The following is a 27,478-nucleotide window of genomic DNA, read 5'->3' as shown; positions in this document are numbered from 1 at the left end:
CCATGACAGGAAGGCAAGGCGGCGGCGCGGGGCGGGAGGCTGCTGACTTCCAGCCAATAGCTGTGCAGAGGGCAAGTTGGCTCTCGGCCGGTTGTGTCTCAGTGAGTCAGCGCCTCCAGCCAGGGACTACAACTCCCAAGGTGCCTTGCGCATAATGGAGGCCTTCTTGAGAGGAGAAGAAAAACCAACAAAATCCCCCCAGAGAACCTACTGGCTGGAAACAGTGGTTTCTATGTGTTGCTTGATGCCCAGATTTTGTTTCTGTTTAACTGTTGAAGTTCAGTAACCACAGGGCTGCAACTGGTAGGAAATTGGAATCTGATGGAAAGAGAATTGGGAATTATTCGTTTCAAAGTAAAGATCTTTCTTAGTCTGACGCAGGGCAACCCCAACCCCCCCTCCACCTCCACCCCACCCCACCCTCCCCTCTCCCCCCTTTGGGGAGACCAAACTCTGCACAGAGAGAAGAGGGTCCTTTGACAGAGAGTGTAGAAAGAATTCAACACAAAATCCGAAGTTAGAGTCAAAAGGAAAGTTTATTAGAAAAAGGGGCAACATTCTATAGAGTGTGAGGCAGAAAGTGATAGGGACAGCGCAAGAGGGAGGGAGGGAGGGAGAGAGAGAGAGAGAGAGAGAGAGAAAGAACTGAGAGAGACTAAGAGAGGCTTGGAAAGATAGTAAGTAGCGGGGGGTGCTGAGTGTTTAGGGGATTCAGTTTATATATCATTCTTTAGTTCCTGTGAGTTATTGTTTAAAAGACTTTGTTAATCCATTTCCTTTGATATGTACATACAGTGAGGAAGGGGAAGGGTATGTAAAGGATATGTATGGTGAAAAGGTAAGAATATGTAGAGTAAAAGGCCTGCTTGCTGGTAGTTCCCAGCTTTTAATCCATAGGTTCTCCGTGGTTTTAGCTAGAGGGAATGGTGCTTGGTTCCTGCTTCCCCTTCACAGGTGTGGGGAATGGGTTGTTAGCTATCCCAGCAGAAATCCTCCTTTGTTCTGAAGGTGTCCTGGCCTGGCTACGGGCTGAGCAGTATATTGCAGTCTCTGAATGTGGCTTGCTTAACATGTTTAATTCTCTTCCCTCCTCCCTACTTTAAAAACATGCCTTAAATTTCATTTGATCCTCATCAAAATCCTGCCAGGAAACTGAGAGGAGTCCATTATTATTCCAAGCTTCTAGAGCTAATATATACTGGACCAAAACTTGATTCTAGGTTTTTGACTCAGTCAGAAATGTTTTAATTATCCCGTGCTACTTATAATGTAGGGAAGAGACAAGAGAATCAAAATATTAACCAAGCTACATTCAAAGACTGTAATTTCATGATCAGCCATGCAGCCAGGCCAGGACAAAGGAAGATTTCTACTGGGGTTGTTAACAACTCATTTCCCCACACCTGGGGAAGAGGAAACAGGAACAACACAGTCCTTAAGTGGCTGGGGAAATTTGCCCTGTCCTGCATCAGTTTCATTATTTATAAGACAAAGGTCCATAACTTTCAGTGCGTTTTACATTAATTTGGCTAAGGCACATATTTTAATTGTGTTCATTGAAAGATAGTCAACACTGAGTTCTTACACTGAGTTCTTTGATGACTAGCACACAGTAGATGCTCAATAAATATTTCCTGTTGTTAAAAGACTAGTGTATATGTAATTTAGAAAAGGACTTTATGCTAATAAATGAATGAGGAATGAGATTTAAAAGAGAGTTTTTAAGTGAATAGGAGGGTCTATGTAAATTTCAAGAAGACAGATGGATGTCAGGCAAAATGAGAACTTATTGGCTCACCTAATCAAACTGAAGCAGGGCAAAGATGCATCTAGTACCAGACATCTGGCACCAGGCCACCACCAAGATGTCTCCATCTCTCATCTCAGCTTCATTCTTCATCTCAGTTTCATTTTGTCAGACATACTTACTCCACAAATCTAGAATCTCAGAGCTCTCAGCCTCTAACCAGAAAGGGAGTGAGCCTCTTTCCTGAATTCAAATTTGATAAAATCCAGGGAGAAGGTATAATTGGCCTAGGTTAGCACCTCCGCTTACTCCTGTGGTCAAAGCACTGCCATTGGCAGTTTGGCTTAGAACCACCTGGTTGGAGGGTTGTAAGAGGTAAAGCAGTCCCCCAAAGAAGAGGGATGCTGTTCTTATGAGAGTTGCTAGGCAAACTGAACCATAGATGTCCACTGCAAAAAGGTAGGCAGGATAAGAATTTCAACAGAAATTTTGTGCGTACCTGATCCTAATTTATTATGGGATATTTCATCAAAACCCAATGTACTAGAACTGCAGAACTTCAACGTGGAGACAGACTTTAAAGTTTCTAAACCTAGAAACTGAAGAAACACACAAACTCCATACACTGTGTATTACCACTCAATTTTTACATAGAAAACCTAGAGAAAAGAAATTAGTCTGAGATATTTTATTGAAAAGACATCCCAAACTGTTTTTTTCCCCTCTAACCCCTCTGGTGAACTTCCCAGAGTATGTGGGAGATAAACCATGTAAATAGATAGGAAGACTCAGTGTCATAAAACACTGATTTGTTTACAAATTAATTCATGAACGTAATGCAATTCCGATAAAAAAATCTTGTGGTTTTTTCTATGAACTAAATAAACTGATTCTAGATTCTAGTTTTGGTGCCCCAAATAGGCAAGAGACATTTGAAGAATTAATAAGTAGGGGAACCTACCCTTCCAGATAATAAGACTTAATATAAAGCTAGAGTAACACAGCGTGATAATGGCACTGGTGTAGATCGACAAATGGAAACTATGATAGGCAGTTGTGGAAACTGCCTATCATATCGACAAATGGAAACTAAGATGGCCCCAATGATCCCTACCTCCTCGTATTCATACTCGGTGTTATTCTTTCCCCTTGGGTATGGATTTAGTAACTCATTTCTAAGGAATAGAATATGGCAGAAGTGATGAGATGTCTCTTCTGAGATTAGATTACATAAGGACTGTAATTCTTGCCTTGAGAGCACTCTCTCACTTTCTTTTTCTCCCATCTCTCACTCAGAAGGTAAGCAAGATGCCATGTTGTGAGCAACAGTATGGAGAGACTCAGGTGGCAAGGAACTTAGATCTCTCGTCAATAGCCAGTGAGGACTGAGGCCTGCCAATGGCCACATTCGCAAGCTTGGAAGTGGGCCTTCTTCCAGTAGAGCTTTGAGACAACTACTGCCTTTGTCGAAACCTTAATTTTGAATTTGTGAAAAACCTTGAGCCAGAACTACCCAGCTAGACTGTTTCCAGAATCCTAACCTGTAGAAACCATGAGATAATAAATGTTCGTTGCTTTTGGCTGCTAAGTTTTGGGTAATTTGCTGTGTAGCAATACACAACTAACACACACACACACACACACACACACACACACACGCAAACCTGATGTAGATCAGAGCTAGTACTGAAGATTGGGGGAAAAGGATAAATTTTTCAATGAATGGTGATAGGACATTACAGTTTATCTTTATGGAAAAAAAAGTAGATTTTTCTATTTCATACCATAAAGAAAAACAGAAGTCCAAGTGTATTAAAGATAACAATGTGAAAAGCAAAACTTGAAAATACATAAAGAATAAAAATCAGAGAATACCTTTATGAATTCATGGTAGGAATTTCTCAATGAGATGTAAAAGCACAAAATATATTTTAAAAGTATCTTAAGTAAAAACACACCATAAAAAAGTAAAAAGACAAACCAGAGTGGGAGAAGGTATGGGCAACAAACATAGCCCACAAAGGATCAGCATCCGCAACATGTAAAAAGTCTTACAAATCAATGAGGAAAAGATTAACAATTCAACAACAACAACAACAAAATGACAAGAGAAAAATGAGCAGTTTACAAAAGAGGGAAAACAAATACCTAATAAGTACATAAAAAGTGCTTAGATTCACTGGTAAATAAGGAAATGTAAACCTAAGTTATTATAAACATTTTGCAAAATAATTTGACAGTATCTAGGGAAGTTAAAGATTGTACATCCTAGGATCTACTACTAATTATGTATCCTAGAGGATTACTGTGCCTGTAACCTAAGTATAAGAGACATGGTTTGGATAGAAAAAAAAAATTGGTGAAGCCTAAATCTCCAACAGCAAGGAAATAGATTGTGTTATTTTCCTATAGTGGAATACTATGCACAAATAAAAATGAATCAGAAGAACTTTTCTACCATGAATAAATCTTACAAATGGAAATGAAATAATTAAAAGTTGCAGGAAATCCATAGGGCATGATTCCATTTTTGTAAAGTTTTAAACTGTGCAATAATATAATACATTGTTTAGGGGTACACCTCTAGTAATGAGATCAGGAAGTACCTGGGAATAAACAACTCTAAATTCAGGAACATGATTTCCTCAAGGGGTGGTGGAGGAGGAAGTGATAGGGAACGGATATACTGAGGATTTAAATGTTTTGACATTGTCTCATAACTTAAGTGAGATTTTGGGTAAATGGATAATTGTATCCTCTCTATACCTAAAGATTGTATAATATACTTTTTTTAAAGCTTAAAAGTAATATGCATCATATATAGAAACAAAAAGGAAGATAGCAATAGTGAGAAAAGAGTACAGTTTACAATGGGCTTATCAGCATGTAACCCCATCATATCATAAGTTCCTGGACTTATGATATGATGGGGTTACATGCTGATAAGCCCATTGTAAACTGAAAAATCACAAGTTGAAAATGAATTTAATGCACCTAATTTACTGAACATCATAGCTTAGCCTAGCCGGCATCTACTGAATGTGTATCACTTTACCAGTGTCGCAAAGTTGAAAAATCATGAGTCAAACCATTGTAAATCAGGGACTAGTTGTGATTTAGAATAGTAACTACTTGAGAAGACAAATTCCAAATAGAGTTTAGAAGTGTTTCCTTTTTTTTTTTTTTTTTTTGAAGGGATATTAGTTTCCTAGAGCTGACATTACCAAAAAACTTGGTGGCTTAAAACAGTAGAAATTTATTCTGTCACAATTCTGGAGGCTAGAAGTATGAAATCAAAGTGTCAAAAGAGCTACTACACTCCTTTGCCTCTTCCAGCTTTTGGTGGTAACTGGTATTTCTTGGTTTGTGGCAGCATGATGCCGACCTCTGCCTCAGTCTGCACATGGCCTTCTTTCTACATCTGAAATCCCTCTCTTCTTCCTCTTCTAAGGACACCAGTCATAGGATTAAGGGCCCATGTAGATTTAGGATGATCTCACCTTGAGATCCTTAACTACATCTGCAAAGATCCTATTTCCCAAAAAGGGCCACATTTGCAGGTACCAGAAGTTAAGACTTGAACATATTTTTAGAGGGACACAAGCCAACCTACTATAAGGCATATACATGTTTTTGTTGTTGTTGTTGTTGTTAGTAGAATTAAGATTAGGAAATCTACTCAGAGTATGTTTAAAACAATTTTATGGTTGTTAGTTTTTCTTAATGAACATCATTTTATTAGTTGCCTGGGCTCCTATTGTCAGGTGTTTTAGGTATCTACAATGGTAGTCTTTTTTTTTAAAACCAAATAGAATGGACAATTAAACAGGGTATTAATGTGCTTTTTCAGCCATAAACCAATAATCCTGAGAGAAAAGTTTGAGAGAATTAACTGTGGATAGTTATTCAATATTTATATATATTTTACTTGAATGCTTGGCTACTAAAAGTGTTTAATAATGTGATCATGTGGCTATAGTAAGACGATTATAACTTAACAAATATTGATGATTTGTGTACTTTTACTGTGTATTCCCTACAGCATCTAGACATTTCCAGTTGGTTGTCTTAACATTTTTATTTCTGTCAATAGTATCATCTTTCTCTCAGTTGATGAGGCTTGAAAGGGAATAGAAAGGGAATTTAGTGATCATCTCATTTCCCACATTTCATTTTACAAATGAGGACACCCAGGACTAGAGTAGTTTCACAGTCCAAGTTTCAGAACTAATTAGTTAATAAATCCAGGTCCCCTGAATGCCAATTTGATATTTTTACAATCTTTACTACATACACTAATACTAATACTACCAATAATAACAACTAGCACTGACTAAGCCATTACCATGTACTACTGTGCTAAGTGTTTTCATATACATTGTCTTATTGTATTTTTAGGGACATTTAATTTTCAAGGTTTTGGGTACTCTAACCACTTAATGTCATATATGCTGTGTGGTGTTTTATTTCTATTAAACCTCAAGAGAAATCCATGAAAGGTGAACTTTTCCTATATCTGAGGTACTCTCAGGAGTGCTATCATTTGGCAGTATTCCACGAACCTAGTGTTCTGCCAGAGTTAATGAAACTGTTGTGTGGGTCACAGTGCTACAAACCTAATAGTGCAATATACATCTTTAGAGCATAAGCTCTGTTTGTATTTAGTATTATTTCTTTAGAATATATTTCAAGAGGAATAAGGCACGTGGATATATTTAAGGCTCTTTAAAGGATATGACATTCTGTAATTTGTTTCATACTACATTAGAATATGTAGATATACCTCCGACTGGGAAGATGGCAAGGATTAAACCTGCCATAACTCCATAGGTGCCAAAAATATACAAGGAGACAAAAGATGGCCCAGAGAGAGAGAGTTTATTATTCACGGCCCAACAAACAGCAGGAGTGTCACATGAGAGGCTAGTTCTTCTCCCAGAACCCACTGGTCAACACTATAGGCCCAGATGCAGGCAGTGGATTGGAAGGCAGCAGAGTAGTCCGGGGTTTAAGGGCTCAGCAAATTTTGTAGTAACCCGTAAAAGAGCTAGTCTCCCTCCCTTGGGAAGTGAGCATTTGCTCCTTAGTCACACCGTAGATGCTGTCACCTAATTAATTAATTGCCTACACACTAGCTGAAGAAACAACTCAGAGTCAGAGAACAGTTAGGTAATGCAGTTCGGCATACTCAGCAGAGGCCGCTGTGGGTCTCCGTAGCTTCATACTGTGTAATTGCTGCATGATATTTTTAAACTTTACTTGCGATTTTTATAATCATTTTTTTTTCAGATGGCAGATCTCTCAGTCCTCTGTTCTACATTCAAAGATTGACTTTCATGCCAGTTAAAACGGACACCCGTCACACTGTCAGGGAGTTATGAGAAAAGCAGGAATGTACTGGAAAGGGGAAGCGGGTAGACTTTGAAAAGAAGTCAGTTTTCTTCAGTCTTTCTATTCTCTATATTACCAGTCATAGGTTACTGAATAAACGAATGCAACAGAAAACATTTTAGGTTCTTAAGTGAAACACTAGCTTCAGAAAATATAAAGGTTATAGAAAATGTGATTTTATATATTTTCGCATTTCCATGCTAATCCCTTTAAGCATATCTTGAAATCCACCCCAGGCTCCCCTCACCACCCTCTCCCCCCGGCAAATTTCTGTCTCTAGGCAGCCGTCCTTCAATGGCCTGGGAGCCCCTAAACAATGTTACACTTCTCGGTGGCGGGGTAGGGTGAGCGACCCAGCCCATAAAGGCGCGCAGGTCGGGGTGCGGAAGCCCATGCCCCTGCAGCTGGAGCCCCGCGCCCCGCACCCCGCACCCTGCGGTGAGCAGCGCCCTGCGGAGCCTGCGCGAGGCGCCCGGGAGCGAACCGGTCTCAGACTCCCAACGGCCCGCCGAGCCTTGGCGGCGGAGGAGGCCAGGAGCAGCTACTCCCAGCAGCGCGGCCGCTCGGGCGGCCCTGGGTGAGCCGAGGGCGGCGGGGAAGTGCGCGGTCAGGGACGCGCTGTGAGCGCGGGCTGGAGGACTCTGGCCCGGGGAACCCTCTTCCAGCCGGATTCTCGCCCGCTGAGGCCCAGCCTGCTCTCGTCCCCTTTAGGAGACTGCAGTCGGTGCTAAAATTCAGTGCCCTACCTTCCAACTAATCCTTCCAACCAGTCCAGTTAACACCAGCTACAAATCCCCAGTTAAACCACTGCGCTTTGTAAATCCCAGTCTCTTCACTGGACAGCTAAGTGACTTCGCACCCTACTCCCCCTTTTAGTAATTCAAAAGTAAAATACAAAATACCTCTCCCTCTTGTCTTATTTTCTGCTCCTCTCTCCTCACTTCTCTACACGTCGAAAGTCTCAGCACTGAATTTTCCACTTTTCCCAAGCAAGAGATGCCCTTTCCTGCTTTCTTGCTTTTGCACCCACTAACCTCATCTTTTGCCTATAATACTCTCCTCTCCCATCTTCCCATGACAGCTCTACTTCAGACCCAATTCAAAGGTCATCTTCCCTGTCAAGTTTTTTTCCAGAAATTTCTTTCCCTGACTGTCTCTCTCAGCTCTTTGATATTTCACCTTCTGACATTGACCGCCCTTTGTGTGTTTAACAGCCTGTCTTTCTAGTTGGTACATTTTGCTCTGGAGGGGCTTCTCAGTTTTAATACGTAGCCACAGTGGCCAAACACGCAGAATACCCCGAATAATCATGAATGAACTAACGAATGAAGGGATAGGGTTACAGAAATGGGCATAAGAGAAGGGGGTGTGGTTGAAGTAACTGTACACTTAGTACACAGGTGTACAACTTGCTTAGTACACAGGTGTACAACTTGCTTACTTCAAGATTCTTAGGCGTTGGAGTCCAACACCTTATTGCTTCTGAAAATGACTAGGGATGACTTCGTGGACATCCAAAGGACCTCCAAAATTGAACTTAAGGAGAAGGGGTGATGCGAATTAAAAATGTTTAGTGTAGCAGCAAGTTGTCTGTGGAGGAGATAGGATGGGAGCGAGAAGATGAGCAAGAGTTTATCTTGCATTCATTCAATTCTGTGCTCTATGGCCAGCAAACTGTGAGTACTTGGAGTGAGGACTTGCCTCTTCACTGCAGAAGTAATCTTGCTAAATCCTGAAATACAAAAGGAACTTTAGGTTCTACATTTTAAGTCCTAAGATAAACAGAGGAAAAATATAAACACATATTGTATGTTATCATATATGATATACATACTTAAAAGTCAAATATGCACTGAATATTTTTTTAAAGAACCATAAAGAAAGTTATAAAATTGAAAAGTAGAGTTCTTCCTCTACTTCCTTTCTTCAGTCTTTCTCGCTGAAGGTGATCATTGCTAATAATTTATTGTTTATCTTCCCTGGAAAGCATTTAATGTATTTTACCAAATCTAAACTATTACTGATTTTATGCAATTATATAAATTTGATGTAATTACGTAAATGCAAATTACATATTATAATTGTATCAAGAAAAAAATGTGAGGAAAGAAAAAATGTTGCCAATTAAATCTTTTTAAAGTATACTTCAGAATATATGAAATACTGTATATATGAGTATATATACTTTTAAAAATTTATACGATTTGTATCATTATGTAATGTACTGTACCTTGCTTTTTTTTTATGTCAAAACATGTGATGGAACTCTTTCTACGTCTGTATATATTTTTTTTATGGCTGTCTGCATTAAAATTTTATTGAACAGGTTATCACAATACAATTAATGTGTCCTTTATGAAGGGACATTTTGGTTGTTTCCATGAAGTAAATGTGTTTGTTTCCTTGCTTGTTTTTGATATTACAAACATGTTGAAGTGAACAACCAACCTTGTGTGTATGTGTGTTCGTATATGTACATATGCATAAACATGTATGTGTATAGATAGTAAGCTAATATATATTTACTAAGATTTTTCCATTGCAACTATGTAAGGTATTCAAATTTTGCTATAGTTTTTAGGAATTTTTCCATATAAAGCAATATAGTTGTATACATTTTCTAACTTAAAATTAAATCGTTGTATCAGTCTTTAGAAGTGGTAAGCTGATATTTTATATTTAGAGTTCATTACATGTCAATTGAGATTTGACATTCGAAAACCATGTAGAAAATTCGTCTCAAATGATTTCATTAGAGGAAAAATTCTACAACTCCCTAAAGCAAAATCTCCCCACAGTGACAGTAATTATTTATTTATTTAGACTTAATATATGATATACTTAAAAATTTTTAAGCCATGAAAATTATTTAGAATTTATATCTAAGTCATGATAGTGAATGATACCTAGTTACCAGTTTCCTTATATTCAGTGTGCACAGACTACTAACCATAAAAACTATGTTCACAAAATAAGAGCTTATGCTGTCTTTAGCTTGAAATACATATGTCAGTACTCAATTAATAGAGCACAAAATGAACTTTTTACATAGAACATGTCCTCTGTGAGGAGTATTCTAATGAAGTTGCAGAAATCAATGCTGTTTGTTTTCTTTTCCTTAAACAGCTTTACATAAGTTCCAAGGTAACTGAGGTAAGAAGACACACATACAGGTTGAAAGTATATGTATGTTATCTTTAAATATGTTTATCTGATTTGAGGCTATAGATTATTTTTATTATCTGCAGTCAAATGCTCTACCACTGAGCTATACCCCCATCTTAGATTGTTTTTAGATTACCATATGAGCAGAGTAACTCTTAATGACCTCTTTCAGTGTATTTTATTACAAATTCAACAAATTCTTGATTAGATTTTCAGAAACTATCCAGGAGTGCTGGGGAAAAGAGCACTAGGTAGAACTGAGCGTATTTCCTAACATGTTAACATTAAGATCCTGTGCTGGTTTAAAAACCACATTTTATTTATTATTTAACTATTTTAACTGATTCTGAATTCTTGCTATATGTGGTCTTTTCGAAGAATAAATACAACGTGGCATAATTCTGAGGGGTTTTTTTCTCCCAGCTAAATTCATCCCTTTTCGATTTATTCGTAGCTATTCATGGCTTTACCTCTTTACTTTTCTCTCTAAATCTCTTCCTTCTGCTTCTTACTGAATCCTACCTATCCTTTAAGGCTAACTTACGTCCAAAACCCACAAAATCCTCTTTGTCTATTTTGTCCACACTAATTTTTTCCTTCTCTAAGTTCCTTTTCCAGCAGAACTCCACAATTTTACACTTTTGATTGATTCATTAAGAATACTTTATATCCCCAATAAGATTGTGAAATCCTAAGGACAAGAGTCTTGTTTTCTGTGTCTCAAAGTGAGCATCATAGTCCTGAGCACGTAGTAGTTACTCATAGTGCTTTCAGTGGTGACCATGGCTGGGCTATAGAAACAAGGGAGAAGTTTTTCTTCTTTCTTCAATTCCTACTCTCTTTGTTTTCTTCTCAGCTTTTTCCTCTTCTTTTCTTTATCTCTTTCCTTTTAACTTGCTTTCAATTTTCCTTTTCTAAGCCTATGGATTCAGCATGACCTTAGTAACCATATATCTATATTTTGTTTAACCTAACTGGTGATATTCAGGCCTAACTTAAGCATTTTTAGCTTTTACTATCCTTTCTTTAAAAGATTACAAGTAGCTATTTGAGAAAAGGGGGAAACTGGCACTTACAGATGGGTAACAGTTCGTCAATGCCTAAACTGATTCTCTTTTTCACCTTTTTCTCACTTAGTTTCAAAATGTCTGTTCCTCTTCCCCTCCCCCAGCTTGATTGGAGGGGAAGTTTTCCAAACTAAAACCTCCTGATAGACCGTCAATAAATTAGCCATTTCCTTTGTGCAGTGTTTATTGTGTTTTCTTTTCATTTTTTAAATAATATTTTAAAATTGAGAGATACGCTTCACGTAACATAAAATTCGCCACAGTAAAGTGTACACTTCAATAGTTTTTATTTTATTCTCTGTGTTGTGTAACCATAACCACTATCTAATTCCAGAACATTTCCATCACCCAAAAAAGAAACCCATGCCTATTAGCAGTTAGGCCTAATTCTTCCTTTTCCCCATCCCCTAGCAAACACTAATTTACTTTCTGCCTCTACAGATTACCTTTTCTGGACATTTTATGTAAAAAGACCCATACCATATGTGGCTTTTTGTAACTGGCTTCTTTCACTCAGTTTGATGTTTTCAAGGTTCATTCATGTTGTAGCACATAACGATCCTTCATTCCTTGCTAGGACTGAATAATGTTCCATTAATGGATATGCTGCATTTCATTTATTCATTAATCAAATTACCTAATTGGACATTTGGGCCGTTCTCACTTTTTGGCTATTATGAACAATTCTTCTATGAACATTTGTGTATACATTTTTTGTGTGAACATATGGTGTCCATTCTCTTGGTGAAATTGCTAGCAGAATTCCACCTGGGAGTGGAATTACTGAATCATATGGTAATCTTGTGTTTAGCTTTTTGAAACTGCCAATTCTAGAGGCAGACTATTTTACGTCCCCCACAGCAATGTATGAAGATTTGAATTTGTCTATATCCTTGCTAACATTTTTTTTTTTTGTCTTTTAAAAAATATATATAGTCATCCTAAGTGGGCATAAAATGCTGTCTTATTGTGGTTTTGATTTGCATTTCTCTAACAGCTAATGATGTTGAGCATCTTTCCACGTGCTTTTTGGCCATTTTTATATCTTCTTTCAGAAATATCTATTTTGATTCTTTGCTCATTTTTAAATCGCCCATTTTAAATTGGGTTATTTGTCTTTTTATTGTTGAGTTGTGAAAGTTCTTTATTCTGGATACTATCCTTACCAAATAAATGATTTGCAAATATTTTCTCCCATTCTGTGGCTTGTCTTTTCACTTTCTTGATAGTGTCTTTGATGCATAAAAGTTTTTAATTTTGATGAAGTTTATTTTTTCTCTGATTGCTTGTGGCTTTTGGTGTCATACTAAAAGATATTCGCTAATCCAAGATTTGGACAACTCTGCCCAATCCAAGGTCACAGAGATTTTTACATGTTTCCTTCTAAAAGTTTTATGGTTAATCACCCTTACATTTAGATTTTTGATGCATATTGAGTTAATTTTTGTATATGGTGTGAAACAGAGATCTAAACTTATTCTTTTACATGTGTATCCACATGTTTTCCCAGTTGTCCCAGTACCATTTGTTGAAAAAGACTATTATTTCCCAATTCTACTATCTTGGCACCCTTGTGAAAAATCAATTGACCATAAATATATGAGTAGAAATTTATTTCAAGCCTCTCAGATCTGTTTCATTCGTCCGTATGTCTATCCTTATGCCAGTACCACATTGTCTTATTGTACCACATTATTGTAACCTGTAGTAAATTTTGAAATTGGTAAGGGTGAGTTTCCAAACAACAATTCTGGTTATTTTAAAAGAAATGAAACCTATCATCTTTGCAGAACATAAATGTTGAAAGACTGAAATAACTTAGGCTTATTAGCAGAAAAAATGCTCAAATATATATATAGTATATTGAATATATATGTTGAATATTAAATATATTGTGTGTGACTATACATACTAAACACAGTTATGTATCTCACCAAGCACAGAACCTGGCATTTAGTTGTTGGCAATTAATGTTATTTCTCGAATCTCCTCCACAGAATTCATAAGTATCCTACAAAGACTTATCTTAAATGACAGCTCCTCCTTAGAGATTTCCCTCTCAAACTTTCTCCTCTGATACTACAGATTCTTGTGCACACTTTGGTTGGCTCTGATGAAACTCTAAGTGTTTGTTGGTATGTTTGCCTTTCTCAGTAGGTGGAGACTCCTTGCCAATGCCTAAAGGTGAGAAAACAGCTTGTTTCAGGAGCTGCTAGAGCTGCTGTGACTGCAGGCAGCACAGAATGCCAAGGCAATGAAAGAAACTGGAGAGAGATGTGAACTGAGTCAGGAAAGCCCAGGAATCTACAAGAGTTTGTATCTGGCATCCAGAGGACTTTAAGTAGGGCAGTGATATGATGCAAAGTTTAGAAAGATCATTCATGGCTATTTACCTGGGAAAGGCCTGTAACTTTTCTGGATCTTAGTTTCATTATCAGCAAAAAGGAAGAGTTGAACTTATGAATTCTAAGATATTTTTTTCTTGTTCCGAAATTATGTGCCATGAATTTCAACCATCTGGAATTTTTAAGGCACTGGTTACCTACAGAAAAGCTCTTCAGTTCTATTGTGCTCAATCATTACCTGCGTTATACCATTATATTGAAATTCAAGTAAATTTTGCTTCGGTTTCAGAAACCAGACAACAATGACTACTAATATCCTTTGCAAGGAGTCACAATTTTCTTACTGAGTAAAGCAAATTGTTTTGCAGAATTCAAAAGCATAAATTTGAGCGGGTGACAGGCAGTATTGATATGACTTCATTAATATATCTCATTATACTGTTCATGAGTTATTATAGATAACATGACCAAATCCTTTAGGCCAATTTCAAGTGTAAGAATGAAATGCACACACAACTCCTGGGTATTGTAGATTGTCGTTATGTCCAGTAATAACTCAGATATTTAATTAGTTACTTTATAAGCAAATTTACTCACATGTGAAGAAGACAGACAGTAGGTTGCGGCCAAGGAACAGAGACAAATATTAGGATTTATAAAAGAAAGGAGAGAGAGATGAGAAAAAAATGCCTGTAGACAGTCTGGGAACAATAATTCTTGTTTGTACTTCTTGGTTATCTGGGAGCTGAGAGATAGGTTGCTTTGGGTATTTCTGTTCTTGTGCATGTCAATTTAGGATATCAGAGAAAACAATTTAGCCGTTTATAGGTTCCTTGCAAAGCCTGGAGAAGACAGCTGTGGAGTGCAGGTTACAGGCTGGTTCTGTGTCTTATAAAGAAAGGGCTGCCGGTGTCCTTTCCTAAGAGGTACCTAGGCCAATCTGCACCAGTGTTCTCAGAATTTCTCACTAGAAAGCCTCTTGTCTTCTTTTGAAGTATCTGCTTTGAAATTTATTGTTTTGTTCTTCAAGTATTTACTATTATTCTGGTTTCTGGATCTTAGCCATATTCTGAAAACTTGTTTATTTTGATGGAGGCTTTGTAATTGTTCTACAATATTTTTTTTTTGTAACTGACATTTCCCCCATTCCACTGGTGTTCCCTAATTTTCCTGTTTATGTGCTCATGACAATTTCCAAACTCTTTTATAATTAGAATTTGCCTGATTGGTTAAGTTAGATTTATACTTTACAAGATACCATTGCTTTACTATGTAGTCACAATCACCATTTAGCATGAATTTTATGTTTGGACTTGGGATATTCATTTTGGCTGCTAAGAGGATGTTTGATGCTTTTGCTGAGTTCTCGGTTATGCTCATAAAGATAAGATGACCGAATAGTATCACAGCTTTCCTCAAAGAACAGAACATTTCAGTCCGTGTGGTTCTTTGCTTGGTTTCTTGGACAAGTCAGTGTCTCTGCGGTAATCACCAGTCGGTCCTCTGATACTGTAGATCTCAATCTTTTTCCAGTCCTTACAAACCTGAGGACAGGTGCCCTCCCATCTGTTACAGTGTGGAGCAGCAGTCCCCTATTGTCATATCATAATCAGGAGGAGCACTTGTAGTTTGAAAAACACCCTAGGGAAGTGTGTGTGTGTGTGTGTGTGTGTAAAAGTGTGTGTGTGTGGGGTGGCATGTCACAAGACGCTCTGTCCCCTTTAAAAAAATCATCTTTCTAGTTCTATACACTTAGCTCCTTTAGATAACATAGCAAGGGAGAAACATAATTTTCCTACCTGTCTGGCTTCAAGGGTCGGAATAAATGAACACATAACACTCAATTTATTGTACAATTTTAAAATAAGACATTTTATATTCTAGGTTTCAAAGTTTAAGGTGCTCCGCAGGAGGAAAGAGCGGTTAACATGAGCGAAACTCAAGGTGACCCACCTCCTCCGGAAGAAGCAGCTTCTCCCGCGCAGGAAGAGGCAGCACCGCCTGCTTCAGAAGTTCCAGCGCCTCCCGAACCCGGAGACCAGGCCCCGCCCCCTCCTCCTGGCGAAGAGGCCGCGCAGGAAGAGGCCGGGGCAACCTCTGCAGGAGAGGCAGTCTCTGGAGAAGATGGGATCCCTCCTTTTGAAAAAGGTCGTTCTCCTTCTGCAAGTGATATTCTGAATCTCATTCCTTCTGATGGAAATATAGTTCTTCCAGACGACGATGAGCCGGATTCACACAGAATTCGATCTAGGCCTGCGCCCAGAATGGTTCAATCAGTGCTTTCTGAAATACTTTCTCAGGGATCCCTCAGATCATCCAAATATCGCCGAAGTATGAGTGGCATTCCAAATCTACAGGAAACATTAAAAGAGAAACAGGTTTTGCTTATAAGATTTTCCAAACATGTCACTTTTATTTCAAATGAAATATTTTGGTAGTTTTTCTTCATACTTAAAATGTTTACATGTGGTTTTATTCTTTAGGCAAGATTTAGAGATGCAAGGGAAAACCGAAAAATGAAAATTGACCCTACATACAAATATATATTTGAAATTCTATCGGAAAAGCTTGGCCTGGACTTAGCAGCGATTGAAGAATTAATTTTGGATTGCCCATCTGTAAGTTTAAGTTTTATTATTTTTTAATTGCTCTTTGAGAAGTAATTGATTTAAGAAACTGGAGTCATTGTCATAAACAACAAAACATTAAGAAAGAGAAGGTAGACTTTTACCGACTAGAGAAGCTTTATTTTATATAAATAAAGCCAGTCGAATGATGTTTTAGTTCGGCCTGCTGATGAGGAGGAAGGAAAGAGAAGAGTTAGCAACTAGAATTTGGCTAAAACTCTAACTAAAAATGGCTTTAGAGGGATAGTCAAGCATAGGTAGAGTAATATTTTAAAAGAATAGGTTATATGAACTGCATATGCAGATTATTTGGTTAGAAAAACAAACCTCATAAATATGGGCTAGGGAACAGCGACTATTGCATGAGTTATAGTAGAAAACGACAAGGCGGTTACCATATATTTCGGCTTGTCAGGGACAGCCCTGGAGTATGCCTACTTTCCTGACATAATTATCAACAGTACCTCCTTTCACTCCAAAAAAGGCCCCAGTTTTGGATGATGAATTTATACGGCCACCATAATTATGGTACTGGATGATAAGCTGTGACAGAAGCAGTATTATAGCTTCCTTCCTGGTAGCTCTGGTTCTCAATTGATTTTTGATAGAATTGCTACTAATAAGTTAACTACTAAGCAAAAGCTGCTTGAGCTTTTTATCAACTGCCGGAGTGGGCTGGGCTGGAGCCCCAGCAAGTCCAGTGAAAAGATGCATGCTGGCAGTGAGCTGATTGTTCCACTGAATACATTGGTGAGAGAGATGGGTAAGGGGTGGCATGATGGTGAGGTTGTCACCATCGGAGTCCATACCCCCTGCTTTTACAGGACTGATAAACTTGGGCAAAACTCACCTTGCACTAGGAGCCATGATTCTGTGGAATGTTTCCTAAAAGAACCTTTCTCTTACTTGACACAGTGTGTTGCCAAGTTCTGGGAAGTTGTCTGTCTTTTATTTCTTCCAATACCCTTATAAAACTTGATAACGGCAGTTCCCTGACAGTATGAATGTGATTACTCATTTTCCAGCTCCCTTAGTGTGTTACATGAGATGGGAATGTGATCAATGTAGGCAGATCAATATCTTTGAGCTCTTTTAATGGTGAAGGATAGAAAAATGCGTGGAGATGTTGTGTACACAAAACAAGAGATGCCACACAAACAAGTAGGATATGGTTTCCCAGGTCACCGAAGTTCCCTGTGGGAATGTACAGGTGTGGTGAAGGATGGCTTCACTGGATGTACAGGCTGGTAGTTAAATAGGCCCCTGGGCTGAAGTGCCCCACCCTTGGTTTAGTGATCTCCTGTCACCATCTTGAAATTCTTAATAATTTTTTAACAAGCAGTCTGCATTTTCATTTTGCACTGGACCTCACAAATTCTGTAACCTGTTTTGGCTGTGGTGGGTGATACCACCCACATAGCAAGAGGATTCTCTTCTTTTATTCTCAAGTTGTTTTTGTTTGTATTATTTGTTTATTATTATTATTATTATTATTATTTTGCTTGTTTTACTACTCTCCCGGCCTCCCTTCTCTACTGACTATTTAGGCTCCTCTGGTAACTCTGGCCACGTGTCTGCCTCTGCTCCAAGTAGAAGCAAGTGGTGCAAAACAACCCTATAAACATCACTGAGCAGATGACTATGCGATGAAGGAAAGGCCAATATCTGTAAAAAGTGTTTCTCAGTAAGCCCAGGCTTCAGGCCTTTCCCAAGGATCATTCCTGTACTTGGTAAAAGAGGAAACCAGCTGAGTGGTTAACCTTGTATCACCTAAAAACAGCAAGGCTGTTCATTTGGCTAACCCCACAATTGGAATCCTAGCAGCCCTGCAAAGGGTTTAGGTATAGACACTGGGCCTGGCCAGTGCCTTCAGAGGAGGACAGCTGCTAGGACTAAGTCTGGGAAAGGGTACCTGCAGAACTGGTAATCTCACCCTTAAATATTTGCCACTAGCTTTCTGGACTGGCATTCTGTGCTTGGAGAAAAAGTCTTTGCTGGCTAGCATGCTGCCCAGAAATGGGAGTGCCATTTGCCTGGGAACCCTGCCATTTGTCCTTCCTGGGGTGTGTCTCAGACTTTGGGTCTCTGTGGTTAGGTTCTTCTGTTAAGGCTGTCATGGAACAGACCACACACTGTTTAGGCCTCAAGGAATGGGAAATCTAGCTCTTAAGGGAAGAATTAAGCCGGGAGTGGTGTTTCCTTAAGAGTTGTTCATGAATTGCAAAGCTACGGTGGAGAAAAGGTAGCAGCTAGAAGGGAAACCAGTGTCAAAATGTAGGAGAGAAGAGAGTGCTTATTTGGTTGTAGGGACAAGAAAAGGACATATAGTAAATTGGCGTTCAGATTGGTGGACACATGAGTGAGAAGATGGAACAAGGAACAGGGGGTGGCGTGGTTTGGTGTTGCTTAGGAAACTGGGTATATGAAAAAGTTTTATGTGAAGCCTGGTGTGCAATCCAAAGTGAAAACAGCTTATTAAAGGCACCACAAAGCAGTGGACAGTAGAGGGTATGATGTTTATTTTGTTTGCCTTCAGAGTCATTCTCCTTTCTGCTCTACTCTTCTCTGAGGCCCGGAAGGCTGACTCCTCTGGAATCCATCTTTTGGGCTCCCTTGCTCTTCCAAGTTGTTCAGCCCCCGGGGGGCGTCAGCAATAGAGGACAGAAGAGGAGAGAAGTCTGCTCCCTCCCCACTTGGCCTTGTTTCTGGTCGTGGTCACATCCTCCTATAACTACAGCTCCCCCTGCCACAGCGCCAGTTCTCAGTCTGCTTCCAGCAACACCACTCTCCCCTATCCGCACTGTTTCAGGTCTTGGGGTGCACCGATTTTCCTTTGTTGCTAGTCTTGTTTTTGCTATTAGTACCACAGCTTCCCTTGACCCTGCTCTGGCTTCTAGAAGTAGACTCTTTATTATTACAAAGTGTCTTCAAAAACCCCTTTGTTGGGACTCCTTGTCTGGCCAGGACCTTGACCAATACAGAGGTTTCTACCTCATAGTATTCATGCTTTTGCCATTTCCCATTTTGCTTTTCCCTTCATTCAGCACTGCTCAAGCCAGTTGTGAATGTTGCTTTCCTGACTTAAATGACGGTGTTTTCCAAAGTCAAGGCAGCAACAATATGGTTCTGTGGAAAGAGCACAGATCTGGAAGCATTAGGCTGGTGTCCATTTCTGGGCTTTGCACTGTGGCTGTGTCTTTAGTCCATTCAAATTCTTTTTAGCTTTAGTCTTTTCTTTTGCAACCGGGGCATAGTAATGCTCCCTTATCTAGTGCAAGGTGTGTTGAAGCTCACATGAACCCTTTGTAAAATGTTACTCTGCAGTCATGATTTTGGCCCATGACAACATTTATTCTGTTGGTCTCAGGAGTACAATGTGTCTAAAAAATAAGAGTTCACTGCATTCGATGTTGTATGTCCTTTTATCACAGTCTCGTGCTCTGATTTCGAGAATTTGAATGTTTTCAAAGCCAATGGGTCATAAATGTCAGACACAGCAAGAAAGTATTTATGGAACCGGGCAAGAATAGCTGTACTGACAGCTTTTGTATCTTTAAGTTTACAAACTGAAATAATTGTGCAAGAGAGTCAAATTTATGTGTGGGATGAAAGAGTAGAAAATTAAAGGCTAGAATTTTGTGCCTCATTGTGGATCTGTTCCATCTCCTAGGTGGTGATTTCCAAACATGGTTCTAGTACCAGTAGCATTAGCACCCCCTCGGACCTTTTAAAAATGCAGATCCTTAGGCCCAGCATTCTGTTTTTAAAAACCTCCCTAAATACTTCTCTGATGCACACTTAAGTTTAAGAACCATTGTCCTAGGGGAAGAGGCTTTGCCAGACTTGGAATATTTCCCACACGTGGTCAGTGAAGAGAAACCCACTTCCAAAGGGAGACACTTAATGTCTGAAATTAGCGAGACTAGGTTAAACGGGTTCAGTAATTTTGTATTTCCCAAATTATGTGTGAGGGTTTTTGTTTACATGGCCTATTTAATTTTCTACTTACTAAGCTATTATGCTGACTCATCGGTAATTAAATAAGAACTTTATGCTCATTAATATGGAAGACTCATTGTAATAATTTGTTTTTATATTAGTTTGGCTACAATATGGGTCAAATTACAGTTGCTAAAAATATAATTACTCAAATAATTGGTCAAACAAAACAATTAGTTAATAAGGCAAGTTTTCTGTTCTCCATGCTAGCTTTTAAGAATAGTTTCTCTTAATAATAATTCTTTATATTTGCCTCCAGCTGCACTCACCCATTTACTTTTATAAGATTCCGTGGGGAGGGTCAGATAAGAGGCTATACATTTACATATGTAGATTATTAATGTAGGTTTGGAAATAAAATTTACCCTATATTCCACGATAATTTTGGAGTTAAATTAGTTCAGATTCTCGTCCAGCCTCTGATGTGCCTGTCACTCTGTATCTTGAATATACTGTTTGAGCCTCATTTTCTTTCTTTTTTTTTTTTCCTTTTGGTTTACAAAATGATGAGGATTAAGATATGTAAAATGCCTACCCACAGGGCTTGGTTCATTTTATTGTAGTTTCTAGTTATTTTATTGATCAAAATCTTCTCTTTTATTTAACAGCTGGAACCATTTGCTTATTTTTTTATGAAAGATGGTTGTAAGACATTGAAATTATTGTACCAGGAAGGAGATGTACCTGGTGTAGGTAAGGATGTTTTACGAGGGTAATGTGCTAGCTGTTAGTTAATAAATATTAAAGTACAAGATAGCTTTTCTCTTATATATAGACAATCCTATATTTATAAAGAAAATTTACCAGAAGCTTATATGTGGAAAATATAGCATTTTAAAAACAGTACATTTTCAGCCAAAATATGTATTTCAGGCATTACAGTAACGATATAAGGAGAAAACATCCTTATAGAAATCACTGACCTCTTGTAGGGAATACACATTTTCACTAGAATTTAAATGGATTTTCCTTGAAACAGGTGGAGCCATTCTGTATACACCTTTTCAGATGACTAGAAATGGTCACGAAACCGCCTAAGTCGAGAGCTCAGCTGCTGTTCCTTGTGGTCCTAGGTTAGCATGTGTCTGCTACAGCTGTTGACTGGAATATCTGAACTGTTCCCATTGTTCCTAAACTAATTACCACTTTACCAGGTTGTTAAAACTTTGTTTTAATAACTAGGTGAATGAGCCATCCCCTTGGTCTTAGACTCCTGACCTTTCACATCAGGTGAATTTTACCTTCAGTGTGTCCCTCCTATTGGTCCTTTCTCGTTTTCCTCCTTTGCTGTCTGTCTTTAGGCGGGTCTCATATTTTATTTGTGTCCTAGTATTCCCAATTGAAAACCAGTATCTCTCTTACCAGATCCCCCTCTGACGTTTACACTACTTATTCCTGCCAAGTAAATCTTTCATTGTACTGCTAGTTATTAGATTCGGTACAACCTCCAATTTAGCCGCTAAGGCCCATAGTAACCTGAACACACAGTACTTGTTTAGTCTGATTTCCTATTCTTCCAGACATGAATCTGCTGCTCCCTTTTGGCCCATCCCTTCATTATTTTTTTGTACATACCCGAGTCATTTCTGTGCGCTTTTTTCCTGCCTTCCTGGCTCTCTCAGAATGCCTTTCTTCTCTCCACCCAGCCAAATCCTGTCCCTCCTCTGAGTCACCTCATGTGATCTCTTCTACAGAGCCTTCTCAGAGTGTTCTAAACCACATCCATCACTATTTCCCAAACTCCTGTCTCATTGAAAGTGTGCATCATAAAATGCAGCACTTGATTCTTCTATTTTCATCTAATTGTTTAGTATATATAAGTTTTTCTTCCCCAACAAAATATGTATACTCAAGCAGTGACTAGGTCTGCTCTGTGGATTTTCTGTCTCTCATAGTTCTTATCTTGGGGCATTATTGTATGGTCCATCTTTTCATAACTCCTTAAAATAGCTGAAGATAATAGAAAGATAAGAAAATAGCTACAGTGAGAAGAAAAATAAAAACCACTCATATTCCCACTCACTTGGAATAAGCATGTTTAATTCCTTGATGAATACTTCTCTATAAATATATATGTATATTTATATACACACACTGAGAGAATGTACATGTTGAATATGTGTATCTATATACACATATTTAGTTATATATTTAGTTATGTATATAGTTGTATGCACAACTATATGTAGAGTTGGATATATAACCTGAAGAGTTGAATCCCATTATGTAATCTGTCTAAGCTTGTCTTAGATCCTATTGGCCAGAAATGTGCCACATGGCTACCCCAGGGGCTAGGGAGGCTGAGAAAGCAGTTGTTTCCCTGCCGAATGGGACAAAGTCAGGTTCTCTTATCAAGGAAAAAGGGAAGGGAGGATATTAAGGTTAAAGGTAACTGTGCCAACCTCCATGAATGAGCATTTAAGCTCTTACATTGTGTCAGCGTTCTTTGGCTGCAAGCAACAAAAATAGACTCTGGCTTATTTAAGAAAAATAAATGATTGGGTAGTTCATAAATTTTAGAATTAGTTGAACCACCAGGTCTTGGAAAAGACAGGAATAGAGCATTTCCATGGATTTCAGGGCAGTTCGTTTTAGGATTCATCACTAGATTGATATTTCTCATATCTCCTTTTATCTTAGTGTGTCTTCATTCAAGATTTACCTTCTTTCAGAGAGTCTAATTAGTCTAGTTTTCAGGCCACGAGTGCAGGGCTCTGAGACTGGTGTCCTCCAAATTCACAGGACAGGAGGAATCCCCCAAACCCAAAGGAAGGAAGATGGTGCAGACAAAACATTTTTGTACTTTTGTGATGGGGAATCAAAAATTTCATTTATCATATTTTAAATTGATTACTGTTTGAAGTAGAAAGACTATTGATTTTTGCGTATTATGTTACAAACAGCCATCTAACAGAATTCTCATATTTTAATAGTTTTTAAAATTAAATAAAGATTTATAATTAAATGATTACTTTTTATTGAAATTAGTTCAAAGAAGAATTTAATATAAGTTGAGTGCTATGAGTATATTTAGTAGGTGACTAGATCTTCTTGGGGGAGTCAGTGAAGGCTTTCCAGAGACATGGCGTTTCAGCCGAGATTTGAAAGATAAGTTGGAATTAGGTCGGCCAAAGGTTGAGGATGGGGTAGGAGAACAGTTTGTGTGAAGGCCCTGCCTGAGACCAGGCTAAAAGGAGCAAATATGCAGAGCTCAGGAAAAGGAACCAGAGGAGGCTGCAATTATTGACATCTTTTTGTAAACCAAAAAAAAAAAAAAAAAAAAAAAAATCGTGTCAAAACGATGACAATCATATTAAAAACTTCTTACAATAAAGTAAAGCAAGAAGCAATAGTATAGGATGCACAGTAATTTATCACATTTGATCATTTATGTGATTTATGCTAAATTCTTGACTTTTGTTTTCAGAATGTGGTCGAACTATTGCTGGAGCAACCAAAGGGGCAAAAATGATGAGACTGTATGTAGACAATGCAGCCCCAGAGAAACTGAAAGGACTGTGTATATTTTTTGTTCGCTGTCGCAATGATATTACTATAAATGCTAAAAATATTCATGAGGTATGTTTACTTTTTTCCAAATATAAAGTTAAACATTTTTTTCTAGCTTTATTGAGATATAATTGACATGTAACGTTGTATAAGTTTAAGATGTACAAGTTGGTTTAATACACATATATACTGAGAAATGATTACTGTCATAGCATTAACTAACACCTCCATCACCTCATATAATTATCATTTTTTTGGTGATGACATTTAAGATTTATTCTCTTAGCAACTTTCAAGTATATAATACAGTAATGTTAATTATAATCACCATGCTGTGTATTAGATTCCCCAAACTTATTCATCTTACGACAAAGTTTGTACCCTCTGACCAATGTTATTGCCCATCCAAAATTCTGGGCAGAGGGCTAGTTTCATTACTCTTTCCCTGGTCTGACACAGTTTTTCTGGTCCTCTTTTTGGAGTCAGGGGAACTTTCACCTGAGAAGTTTCTTTATGCAGGAGGCTCAGTTTCATTTCCCTCATATTATATAGGCTCCAGGCCATATCTCTTTCCCTATGCAGAAATTAAAGCATCAAGGCAAGTGTTTACTTGATGAATAAGCATGTGAATGGTTAAAATGGAGGCAGAATCTAAGTTTGTTGATTTTAGAACTCTCCTAAATACCTCTCGAATTTTCCTAATAGTTTATAAAATGTATTTTCTATGCTTATTGAAATATAAAATAGGTTATGATTTTCATTTCTTTATTGGGATCAGTGTATAAAATAATATTTGAACACTGGTCTTTCAGGAAGTGCTATTTACTGTTCTTGATGCATCGGAAGGACTCCTAATTGGGATTAGGGATATGCTGGCAAAGATATTTCTACCAGCTCTTCTTGCAACAAATAATTGGGGTGCTTTGAACCAGTCCAAGCAAGGAGAACATGAAAAACACATTTTCACTGAAACCATCAACAGATACCTTTCATTTTTAGATGGTAAGTATAAAATTTAATGTTTAATAAATTACTAAAAGTGAGCAAATTAACTATAACATCTGTTATAAAAATAAGAAATTTCCATCTTAAAAGAAGATATTAGGGTATTAAATCACTAGAACCTCTCTTTCCAGGGATCTTTTTAAGATACCTTTTTGCCTTTGTTTTCCATTGTAGCAGGAGGATTCTCTTCCTATATTATTTGTGAAAACTTTCATCATTTTTGAAATATATACTTTATTATAAACTTTAACAAATATATAATTATATTCATATTATTTAAACACACAGTTTTACTAACAAATCATCAAGTCACAGTCTGATGATGAATTAGAATTATATTTCTGTATAGTATTAGATCTCTAACATTTTAGTAATTACAGCTTGAAACCACACGGTGACATTAAACACATTGACTTTAAACACCTTTTCTCAATATTATTTTTTCCTCTTTTAGGTGCTAGAATAAGTATTGAGGGAACAGTTAAGTTAAAGAAGATAGACAACATTGATTTTTCCAAACTTCAAACCTTTGAAGATGTGACAGCAGCAGCTAACAATTCAGAAACTGTTCGTCATCTGGAGGATGTGCTGATGATATGGTACAAACAGATTGAACAGGTGAGTTGATTCAAGTAATTTCATCAGATATGAATCGTAGTTCTTATCTGTGTCCTACTCACTACAATTTATCCCTAAAAGTAAAGAGAAGAGGATCCAGACTCTCTGACGAAACTCAGCCCTATTCTTGACTCTAGTGCAAAATACTTGTTCTCTATAGAGCATTTAAAATCAATTTTAAGATATTTCTCACTTTAAGGAGGAAACCATAACAATGTGGGTTGAGAATGAAATAATGAAGAATCTCTTCGTAAGAAAGAGAAGAAAAGGACACAACAGAGACTAGCTGCAGTACTAGGCACTAAATAAGTACGTTTTGATTGATCAATAGAGTTGTTTGTGTTGATGAAGAGGTTTAAACTAAGCCCATACATATCGGTACTACTCTGGGCCAAATAAATTTTTCTGTGGCAGTAACGAAAGCAAAGATAGGAATGGATTATGTGTCAACATCCTGAGAGGTGCCAACTTACATTTATAAACAGTACCAAAAATCAGATACTATGTAATTGACGTAAACTGAAAGAGGACTTTAGGAGCCAAGTCATAGGTGTCTATTTCATGAGCACAAACAAGGCAGTGGAGCTAGAAAAGAAAATCTACAGTTAAGTGAGGACTAGGGGAGAAAAATCTTTACCAAACAAGAGTTAGAGGAAAGCATTTCCGATTTTACTTCTCTTAGAACTATGTTGGAAGGAGGAAGGTGTGGTTGGAGTGAAAAATTGGAGGACTTTGGAAATTCCACCAAGGCCTAGAGTGCTGGCCACAGAATTTGCTTCCAGGTGTCTCTAGGTGATCGCAGTGCATGATTGCCCACCAGAGAACTCCTGCAGCCTCCTACTGTGCCATTGGAGGAAGGGGAGTTGTAACCCATTGTAGAACTCCAGCTGTGTCCTACACAGTGACTGAGGAGATCCTCTTCAATTATTATGATCAATAATATAGATCTTCTTTCACAAAAATGAACAAGCAAAAGAAAATAGTTTGACAGAGGAGATTTAGCAACTCGAAATAAGGAAATCAAGTTGGGGAGTTGCAGCAAATGGCCTCCAGTTAAGCAGAATCAATGCAGGAAATGAGAAAGGTCTTTAAAAAAATAACATTGAAAATAAATGTTGACCTTGTCATACACAAAAAGTTAATTCAAGATGAATCATGGACATAAATATGAAAACTAAAACCCGGAAAAAAGCCACATGAAACAATGTGGAAGAATCTCAAAAACCGGTTGAGCGAGAGAAGCCAGTCAACGAAGTGATGAGAAAAACAACAAAAACTGTAAATGAAGCAGAATATAACATAGGGCTATATTAATATTTTCGTAAGCAAGATGCAACACCCAAAAGCTGTGGAAGAAAAAACTGACAGATTTGGCTACATAAAAAATAGTTTGGTAACTTCCATATAGCAAAACCCACCATGAACAAAGTTAAAATATAAATGACCTTCTGGGAGAAAATATCAGCATGTATAACAAAGAGTTTCTATAATATGTGAAGAACTTCTATAAGTTATTAAGAAATGGTCAATTGAGGGAAAAATAGGCCGAGGATATGAACAAAGTCATTCAAAGAAGATACATGCAGATGTTTGACCTGAGAAAAAAGAGAGGCTTAAGAGTACATGGTATTTTCAACTATTTGATGGGATTTAATGGTAAAATTAAACTTGTACTGTATGACCTTAGAAGGCAGAAGTAAGACACGAGGGTGTGATAGCTATAAGGAGAGAGATGAAAATGAAATATGCTGCATCCCTGGAAGTATCCAATTTGAGGCTAGATTACCATCTATACGAATCATGTGGTAACAGGAATGAAACATCAAAAGGGTAGTTTGATTTAACATTTAAAATTTATTTTTTAAGGTCTATTTTCATTCTTTAATTCAGTAATTCAAATTATGTAGACTTTCGGCCATTGAAAAAATTTTAAATTATGTCTAATATCCTGTATTTAAGGAGGTGGAGAAACTTGTAATAATACTAGGAAGGAGTTTCATAAAC

At 37.7% G+C, this 27,478-nt stretch overlaps 1 protein-coding gene across 2 annotated transcripts in view; it reads left to right on the top strand.

The window, feature by feature from the left end:
- Positions 1-7,170: 7,170 nt before the first annotated feature.
- DNAH8 (dynein axonemal heavy chain 8) overlaps positions 7,171-27,478 on the top strand; it is a 310,080-nt gene continuing 289,772 nt past the window's right edge. The window contains exons 1-7 of one of the 2 annotated variants that reach the window (XM_039856088.1): positions 7,171-7,715; positions 15,600-16,093; positions 16,199-16,333; positions 20,950-21,034; positions 23,769-23,920; positions 24,664-24,853; positions 25,311-25,474. In XM_039856088.1, coding sequence (XP_039712022.1) covers positions 15,644-16,093; positions 16,199-16,333; positions 20,950-21,034; positions 23,769-23,920; positions 24,664-24,853; positions 25,311-25,474 — 1,176 coding nt within the window. In that variant the 5' untranslated portion in view covers positions 7,171-7,715; positions 15,600-15,643. Of the gene's footprint in view, positions 7,716-15,599; positions 16,094-16,197; positions 16,334-20,949; positions 21,035-23,768; positions 23,921-24,663; positions 24,854-25,310; positions 25,475-27,478 lie in introns of those variants that run through there. The other variant, XM_039856089.1, reaches the window with a different exon arrangement.

This window comes from Pteropus medius, unplaced genomic scaffold (assembly GCF_902729225.1).
Source record: "Pteropus medius unplaced genomic scaffold, Ma_sr-lr_union100, whole genome shotgun sequence".
Taxonomy (NCBI): Eukaryota; Metazoa; Chordata; class Mammalia; order Chiroptera; family Pteropodidae; genus Pteropus; species Pteropus medius.
This window is presented reverse-complemented; position numbering and strand designations above follow the sequence as displayed.